We start from the raw sequence: 9,736 nt of genomic DNA, 5'->3' as shown, positions 1-9,736 counted from the left end.
GGTTTTTGAAACTGGAACTGCCCCTTGGGAATCCTCAACCCCTCACCACCCCGAGCCCTCTGCCCGCGTGCCGGCTCGCGCTCCGCTAGGTGCGTCAAGGGTGAGCGGGGCGCTGCGCGCGCAGGCCAGGCTCAAACTTTCTGCAAGTGCAACTTGGGCATCCCTGGGGAGGCGGGGACGCCGGGCTCCAGCGAAGGAGGGGGCGCGAAGCGAAAGCGCAGGCGGCCGCGAGCACGGGGGCGGATCCCCGCTGGGTCGAGGGCCTGTACGAGAGCCAATCGGGCAGCCGAGGCTACTGCCAATCACGCGGCTCCCTCCAATCCCACCCGTGCCATTTCCAAAATCTCGGTCCCACTGTGCAGCTCAAATGTGGTGTTCACTCTGCCAATCGCTGGAGGATAGAGTGGGAACAGGAATAAGCAGAGTTAGGAGGCCAGGACAAAAGAAGTTAAAGAGCGCCTAATATATACATGTTTTTGAAGGCGGGCAGAGGGAAAAAAGTCCCCCCAGGGAGGGTGTATGGGCCTGATTGTGTAGTTCTGATGGAGCCCCCTTTGAGCAAGAGGAACCCGCCAGCGCTGAGATTAGCGGATTTGGCAACGGCTCAGGTCCAGCCGCTTCAGAATATGACAGGCTTCCCGGCGCTGGCCGGCCCGCCCGCCCACTCCCAACTCCGCGCCGCCGTCGCGCACGTCCGCCCGCGGGACCTGGGCGCTGACCCCGGCGTGGCCACCACTCCGCTCAGACCCGAGCACATGGCCCAGGCGAGCGCGCTGGGCCTCAGCCCTCCCTCCCAGGCGCTCCCGGCACACCCCGAGGCTCCGGCAGCCGCCGCCCGTGCTGCAGCCTTGGTCGTGCACCCCGGCGCGGGCAGCTACCCCTGTGGTGGGGGCAGCAGTGGCGCGCAGCCCTCTGCGCCCCCCCCCCCCCCCCCCCCCCCCCCTCCCCCCCCTTCCCCCCCTCCCCCTCCCCCGCCTCCTCCTCCTCCTCCTGCCCTCTCGGGCTACACCACCACCAACAGTGGCGGCGGCGGCAGCAGCGGCAAAGGCCACAGCAGGGACTTCGTCCTCCGGAGGGACCTTTCCGCCACGGCCCCCGCGGCGGCCATGCACGGGGCCCCGCTCGGAGGGGAGCAGCGGTCCGGCACCGGCTCCCCCCAGCACCCAGCCCCGCCTCCCCACTCGGCCGGCATGTTCATCTCCGCCAGCGGCACCTACGCGGGCCCGGACGGCGGCGGCGGCCCGGCGCTCTTCCCCGCGCTGCACGACACGCCGGGGGCCCCCGGCGGCCACCCGCACCCTCTCAACGGCCAGATGCGCCTGGGGCTGGCGGCAGCAGCAGCAGCCGCGGCGGCTGAGCTGTATGGCCGCGCCGAACCGCCCTTCGCGCCGCGCTCGGGGGACGCGCACTACGGGGCGGTCGCGGCCGCCGCGGCGGCCGCCCTGCACGGCTACGGAGCCGTGAACTTAAACCTGAACCTGGCGGCTGCGGCGGCCGCAGCAGCGGCCGGGCCCGGGCCCCACCTGCAGCACCACGCGCCGCCCCCGGCGCCGCCGCCGCCAGCGCCCGCGCAGCACCCGCACCAGCACCACCCCCACCTCCCAGGGGCGTCCGGGGCCTTCCTGCGCTACATGCGGCAGCCAATCAAGCAGGAGCTCATCTGCAAGTGGATCGACCCTGACGAGCTGGCCGGGTTGCCGCCGCCGCCGCAGCCACCGCCCCCGGCCGGCGGCGCCAAGCCCTGCTCCAAAACTTTCGGCACCATGCACGAGCTGGTGAATCACGTCACGGTGGAGCACGTGGGCGGCCCCGAGCAGAGCAGCCACGTCTGCTTCTGGGAGGACTGTCCGCGCGAGGGCAAGCCCTTCAAGGCCAAATACAAGCTCATCAACCACATCCGCGTGCACACCGGCGAGAAGCCCTTCCCCTGCCCTTTCCCGGGCTGCGGCAAGGTCTTCGCGCGCTCCGAGAACCTCAAGATCCACAAGCGCACTCATACAGGTGGGTGTCTGTCCCCGGCCGCGCCGCCGCCGCCACCAGCTCCTGCGTCGCCGCCACTTCCGCCGCTGCTTCTCCTCCTCCTCCTGCTCGCCTTAATTTTTTCCTCCTTCTGCTGCTTCTCTTCGCATACGTATAACCCGGACATGTGACTTCTTTTTTTTTCTCTCCCCCCCTTTTTTTTCTATGAATAAGTAATTCGATAGCACACACAGGCCCCGCGTTGGGTTCCTACACGGCGGAGTCTCCAGCGCGCCCGCAGCCCCTCGGCCGGGATCCGCAACGCGCGCCAGCCGCCGCCGCCGCCACCTCGGAGCAGACGCAGCAGCAGCTGGAGCAGGAAGGCGCCCAGGACGGTCGGCAGCCCCTACCCGCCCGGCCCTGGGAAGTCGGGAAGGGCGATGGAAAGAGAGACCAAGGCCTCCCCGGCAAGCGCCTCTCTTCCCACCGGGTCGTAGGCCCCGCGCGGTCGCCGCGCTCCGAGGACCGGGCGTGGGATTTGCTGCCTGATTTGGGCCGCTCGAGGCAGGCCTTCTGGGAGGGGAAGGGACCCCTCCGGGAAGACAGGAATGCGCTTTCGGGCCCCCAGAGACCACTCGCACTCGCCCACTGTGACACACTTCTCACGTACGCCTTCGCTTGCATGCGTCTCCCACAACTTTACACACTCATATCCTCCTGCGCCTGCACCCCATTCTCGTGACACCGACACCTGTGTGTCCTCACACTCACATCATTTACACGCGACACGCGCCCTCTCACACGCAGTATCACACTCGCCGTGGAGGGTGCTGAAGTTGACATCTGCCCTTCTAGAGAAGGTTGTAGTTGCAGGAGGACCGAGCCTCCCGCCATCGGTGAGGCCTACCTACCCTGTCGTGGAATTGGGGGGGAGCCACCGGCGTCTTGGGGACCCTCCCGCCCCACCTCAAGCCCTGCGTCTGGGGATCCCGCAGCGCTGAAGAGGGCGGCTGCGGCGCGGGGCGGTGGATGACTCCTGTGGGTCGTGTGCCCCCTTTAAGCGGACGAGCGCGTCGGGCGGAAGCGCTGATGAGCGCGAACGCGGTCGGGATTTATAGGGACAGACACGATTACCCCTCGGAGGACACTTAAGTAACTGGAGTTTACATTCAGTAATCACTTGGCAGATTTATCGGCGCTGCCGCGGCCAGGAGGTAGCCGCCGGGGCCCACGCTCGGGCCGCGGGCGCTCGGGGCTCTGCGGGGGCAGCAGTGTCGGGGTGGCCCGAGGCGGGAGCCTTGGCCTGGCTCCTGCGGGCCGCCTGATGGCCGGCGGGGAGCACGTTTTCCCAGGAGCCCCGCTTCCCTCTAATCGGGATCAGTCCGCCTTAATGATTTTTCCAGAAGGAAACTTCCCAGGAGGCTCTTGTAAAAACGCCCTGGCCTGCTAAGCCGGCTGCTCGCTCCTGTGCCCAGCACTTCTCGGCGGGGTAGGATCCAGGGACCGTGAAGCCTCTCCCCAGCCCGGTCCCCAAAGGGAACCCCCAAGCGCGGTGCTGCGCGCGGCCTCGGGCCCTTGCCGCCTGCCCAGGCCTCGTGACGGGAGTGGCTTTCTCTTCGCGGCTGCCGGGAGCTGCGGGCGCGGAAGCCGATCCGGGCCCCCGGCTGGACAGGTCGCTCCCTGCCCCCTGTCCCCAGTGGGTTCCCGGGGCGCGCGCGCTAGCGTGGGGTCGGAGGGCGAGGGGGACCCCAGGCGCCGAGGAGACCCGCGGTCATTTGGGTTTTTGGCTCCGCGTCTCGCGGACGGTTGCATTTCCTGCCCCCTCCCAGCGGCCGCGTGGGCCCCACCAAGTGGAGCGTGGAGGTCCCTGCGGGAGGGGCGCAGGCGCCTCGGGTTCAGACACCAACCCGCGCTTGGTGTTTCTGGCGGTCCCTGGGCCGCTCAGCCATTGGGCATTGTGTCCTGAGAGGGCCCATCCGGACCTCCTTCCCTCCCTGCCACGCCGCTGTCCCTTTTTGGGGTTATCCGGGATCCCGGAACGGATTGATCAAAGGGACTAATCCCCGGGCCACTCCCGAAGGCCCCTTTCCTGACCCACGTGCCCCCAATTCCGTTTATAACCGTCCTGCGGGTCCGACTCGCGCTCTCTCGGGAGAGGGAGCTGCTAGGAGCTGGCGGAGTCCGCAATTAGTTCCTTACTTTCCCACAGGCTCCAGCTCTCAAACTCTGTAAATAGTTAAATTCTGACGTGACTCGTCTGTCAGAATCTTAAATGTAAACACTGAGGTCTCTCAGCCTTTCTAGTTAGGTAGAATTTGCTCATTCCCCTTAGGCCCCTTGAACAACATAGGCCGTTCCATCGCCCTTGCCTTTTCTTCGTATACCTCTTCCTTTATTTACCTCTCGTGTTCTACCTTTCCTTCCACGACATCTCTCCCTTTCCTGAGTCTAATTGTTCCCCTTTTTCATGTGCAGTAGAGGAGTTAGCACTGTTCAAAGCATTTATTCACAACCTGGGATATGTAGGTTGAATAGAAACATGACCATTCTAAAAAACAGCATTGCGCTTTCGCGTAGGGTGGATGAGTAAACCCACGTAATTACGCCTCCATATTGAAGAAAGGCTGATTTTAATTTCTTAAAAAGAATGTGATATTAATTTGGTCTTATCTACGACTTAAAGTGTAATATAGAAATCAGGACAAATTACTGATGTTTTGATAAAAAGGGATTAGCTTTGTTTTTGTTGAAGCTCATCTACAGAGAATTTTTAGAGGTTGTCATTATGGGGTTGTTTTTTCTCTTTATACGTCACTGTAGGAGGCATATTTGAATAATGTCTAATTCTGTTTTTAAACAGTATTTCCAGGTAGGGAAACTTAAATTCCAGGCACCTGCCTGAATACTCTCAGATGGGCTAGCATACTCTGCCATTGAACCAGTTATCATTGGCGAAATGTTTTTAAGAAACTCACTACAGTAACATATCTGTGCAGAGGATGTAAGAAAATTCACCACAGAAAGATATGTACACTAAGCTGAGGCTTAATAGTTTCTTTTTGAAAATAAGTTATCCAAAACAAAAGAAAAATGTCCTACCTAGTGTATCACCAGAGTAGTTGCTGAAATATGAGAAATTCAGCTTTATTTTTAAATTATTTACCTAAAAGAGGAAAATATTAATACAATAATATGTGTGAAATGACTTGTTCAATTATAGACTCAACTATATCAAGTTTAGAGATGCCAAGGGGAGAGGGAAAATTCAGTTAGACTGTTACCTGTTGTCTTCCTTTACTTGCTGTTTAACACCAAAATGTAGTGTGGCTGAATTTCTCTAGTTGTCTTATTAAGTATTTCCATTTCCTGGACTAGAGGCCTTGTGTTTAAAGGCATTGTGTTTGTGGGGTGGTTAGGCCAGCTTAAGGAGGTGACAGGCCATAAGACCCTGGCCTTTTTAAATTTTTTTAAAGTCTTTTAGACTAGTAAGTAATGTAGGGAGCTGTGAGAGTAAGTATACTTATGGCATAAAGGTAGGTTCTGCTAAGGCTTGTGGTCTTTATTAATATTTGTTAAAGCTCGTTCTGCTGTGCTCTTAACCGCCCTGCAAGTATTGAGGAAAGCTATAGAATGCAGAGGCCAACAGCCTATTCTCTGCCCAGCTAGCCCTGTAAAAATCTAGTGGTGGGAGTGTGTTTCACAGGTACCTCTATTTCTAAAGAAAAACATTGTTTTGTTTTACCTCCTTCCCTTTCCCAGCTCCACATTCTCTCCTGCTGCCCCCCTCCATCAGTGAAATCCTGGGGAACACTGAAAGGAAATGCCATTATTATAATTTGACTGTACCCCCAGTTTACTTTTAATTTACTGTACGTGTTTGCTTTTCTCTCTTTTTCTTATATGCTTATTTCTGCCTGTGGCTTTGAAAGTATCATTTTGTGTTTATTTTGACAGGAGGATCTCCTGCTTGTGTTTTTGAGTGTACAGACCCTGAGGGGAGTGTGTCTGTCGGGGGAGGGGGTCTGCGGGTCCCAGGTGGGTTTCAGTGTTACATACTGGCCCTTAGCTCAGCACTGGGGATCTCACCCTGACCCCTCTGGGACTGCAGGGGCTGACAGCCTCTCAGGAGCCCAGGTCCAGGCGAAGCCACCAGGCCAGCGGAATCCAGGCCCATCCTTGAAGTATCCCTTCCCTTTTGTGAATTAGGAAGAAGAATTAGGCTGGGAGTTGGCCTTTGGGAGAATAGGAAAAACACAACCTTGGTTCTGCTTCAAGATTTCTCTCAAGTCAGGGGTCTTGCAAAGCCATTGTTGACCTTTCCTGTGTTTCATTGCAGGGGAAAAGCCTTTCAAATGTGAATTTGATGGCTGTGACAGGAAGTTTGCCAATAGCAGTGATCGGAAGAAACATTCCCATGTCCACACCAGTGACAAGCCCTACTACTGCAAGATTCGAGGCTGTGACAAATCCTACACTCACCCAAGCTCCCTGAGGAAGCACATGAAGATTCACTGCAAGTCCCCACCACCTTCTCCAGGACCCCTTGGTTACTCATCAGTGGGGACTCCAGTGGGTGCCCCTTTGTCCCCCGTGCTGGACCCAGCCAGGAGTCGCTCCAGCACTCTGTCCCCTCAGGTGACCAACCTCAATGAGTGGTACGTTTGCCAGGCCAGTGGGGCCCCCAGCCACCTCCACACCCCTTCCAGCAACGGAACCACCTCTGAATCTGAAGATGAGGAAATTTACGGGAACCCTGAAGTTGTGCGGACGATACATTAGAATTTATGATTAATAATAATAAGTGAAATAATAAGTCGGAGTCCTTGGACCACATCCTAACCTGAGACAATGCCGAGCCTGAGACAAACCCGTGACTCAGACTTGCCACCGGGTCTAATTAGCCCTATTTATTCAGTATGAAACCCTATGGTGTTTGTACATTTAATTAATTTAATTAAGATATTTGGGCCTTTTTTTTTTTTTTTCTTAAAAAACAAACAAAAAACAACCAAGCTGGACTTGTACATTGCAGGAGGACGGGGCTTGGGGGCAAATTGTACCAAGGAAAATGAATGGAGAGATTAGTTAATGGAGATACACACTGCCGGTGTCATATATATATATATATGTTTTTTTTTTTTTTTTTTTAAAGGAGGGAGAAAAAGAGCATTAAGTCAGAACTTAAACACAGCAACAAGGCCCTCTGCATTTCCCAGAGTGCCTCTCAAATGCCTTTGACACCATACCGTGGGCTGCTTTTGAGCCTCCTTGTTGGACCCTAATTCTGCCAAGGCCTCTTGATTGTAAACCACACACCTGCTGCATTGCCAACAGATCCTGGACTGTACCTGTGTCCAAAAATATTTGTAAAAACCCTTTGAGTTTAATATTTGTAATTTTTAATTTCCACTCTTTTATTACTGATCTCACCTTAGCACAATATTTTTATACAGGATTATTTCTTCAGTATCCTACTGTGTGATTTAAAAAAAAGATGCAGCAACCTTAATATATCTCCATATCTTGTGCTACTGTGATTGTTCAAGCAAAAGTGGAGAGAAGAAAAGCTGCTGCAATAAGACAACTGTGAAACTGTGATATTTTATAAAATAGAAGAAATTCAAGTGCTTTCTTTTTCCTGTATGGTGTTTTTTTGTTTTTTGTTTTTTAAATCTGAATTCTCAGATACTGCCTCTCCCAACTGTGTCCAAAGTTCTTGTGTAATAAAGAGATTCTGTTTTCGATCCTAAGTTCTTTGGGATGCCAACATTCACAGTCAAGTCTTGAGGAGGTGTAATGATGGCATCATGCCTATTTTTTTTGAAAGCTGTTTTTAAAACAGGCCAACACGTCTTTTATACTGTTGTATCAGCCTTTTAAAAAGTCTATTTTTCAATGCCTGAAACTGCATTTTAATGCATTTTCTTCCACCTGAGCACTGAGCACACCAAACTGGAATCCATTTGAAAATGACAGTGTGTGAAGTGTATGATTTACATTGAAAGAGGGGAGGGAGTTGCCCTACATATTAAAAATTTTAAAAGGTTTATAGTTACCACCAAACACTGATGAATGTGTGACCTTTGCCAGAGCTGTCAAGCTAGGATAAAAAAGGTCAAGGACCTAGGACAATAACTCTTAGTCAATTTATTTTCGGTTGGTACAACACATCTCCTGTGCAAAATGTAGTCCATCAGAAACATCATACAGATATACTAAAGAGCACTAATTTATCCTTAGAGACCCTGAAGACACCCCCTCCCCAGGGTTTGTAGAAATTTGTTTTGTGTGCTGTGAGTGGTTGATGTAGTCTTGTCATTGTTAATAACTTGTATGTGAACACTATTATTTGTACAGTTGAATTAATTTATTTTCAGACATCATCCTTTTTTTTTTTTTTTTTTTCCTGGAAGAGTTCAAAGCACACCAAAGAATTATATTATACATTTTGGTGAAAGATTGTCATTTATGATCCATGGTTTATTTAAAAAAAAAAAAAGGAAAGAAAATGGAAAAATATATTTTTAAGCTTACTTGAATGAACAACGTAATGTGAAAACCAAGACTCTTCCTGCATGTCTTTTTTGCATTGTGTTGATGAGATTATATATAGTTTATAGATATATTATATTACTAGTACAGTGCATGGTGCTGTCACTTGGAAAGCCTTTCAATGTTGTCTTCAGATTATTAGGGTGAATATGAAACATGCAGACCCTCCTTTATAAAGAAAAAGACCTTAAAACTTGAATATGAGATAATTTTACATTTGAAAAGTTTATTTGATTTTCATATTACTCACTTTCAAAGCCCTTTCAAATAGAAAAGGTATGAACTTTTGGGGGGATAATTTATGTATCGTAAACTTATTAGAACAAAATATTCCTGATGTATAATGAGTTGTTTTATTTATACAACTTTTTCAATGGTAGTTTGCACTATTCTTTATTATGCTACAGGTTTATTTATTATGAAACAAAGGAATATGTATTTTATGTATTTTACCATGCATAGGTTAACTCTTTGCCACAGATTTATTGGTTCTTGATACACCTAAAATAAAAAAATGTGTACCTCCAATAGAGAGCAAGAATGATTATGAAGTAACAAATTTAATAAAGGTATTCTTATTATTATTGCTTATGTTTTACCTAATGGCATATCTCTCCTACAAACAGAACAGGTTGCTAATGGAGTGAATGTCTTCCGTTGATCTCTTGATTTCTTAGCCTTTCCCCAAGCAATACAATATTTTTGCAGCCTGGTTTAACTTACAACTTACAAGCTTATCTAGGAAACACAAGATATTTTTGAAGACTAAGCCTTGCAAGTTATACTTACAGTAGCATAAATCTTTTGGGTTACTGCATTTATTTGTTAAAATAAGTAATATCCTGAGTGATTCTAATCAGTGAAAAGCCGAAAAGTGAATTTTAGCATTTCTTTGGTGCCCAGCCTCCAAAAGGAAAAAAAAGAATGAAGAAAATGTGGAGGGAGAGACAGTGAGGCTGCTAGATGCAAAGAAGGTGAAAGCAAAATCAGTCAGGGGCTGAGATAGGTATTGAATGAAATTGAGTAGTGGGCATCGAATGCTTCTCATGGTGTGGGAGATCAAGATGCAATTTTACTGTAGTTTGTTCTGGAAGTTGAGTGGCTATTGGTAATTTAAGCTCAGCATTTTGGGGCAGGTGTGTTGAACAATTAGATTCTTGCATGGCAGCAAAATATTCAAGTGGCTTAAATGCAGGTATTTGGCTATGCACATTTACAAGGCTGG

The 9,736-nt window shown here is 51.1% G+C and overlaps 1 protein-coding gene across 1 annotated transcript; it reads left to right on the top strand.

The window, feature by feature from the left end:
• Nucleotides 1–227: 227 nt before the first annotated feature.
• Nucleotides 228–9,154, top strand: ZIC5 (Zic family member 5). Its single transcript, XM_025364564.1, has 2 exons — nt 228–2,001; nt 6,296–9,154. The coding sequence occupies exons 1-2, from the start codon at nt 471–473 to the stop codon at nt 6,736–6,738; spliced, it is 1,974 nt and encodes a 657-aa protein (XP_025220349.1). The 5' UTR covers nt 228–470; the 3' UTR covers nt 6,739–9,154.
• The last annotated feature ends 582 nt before the right edge of the window (nt 9,155–9,736 follow it).

Source organism: Theropithecus gelada, chromosome 17 (genome assembly GCF_003255815.1).
Source record: "Theropithecus gelada isolate Dixy chromosome 17, Tgel_1.0, whole genome shotgun sequence".
NCBI lineage: Eukaryota > Metazoa > Chordata > Mammalia > Primates > Cercopithecidae > Theropithecus > Theropithecus gelada.
This window is presented reverse-complemented; position numbering and strand designations above follow the sequence as displayed.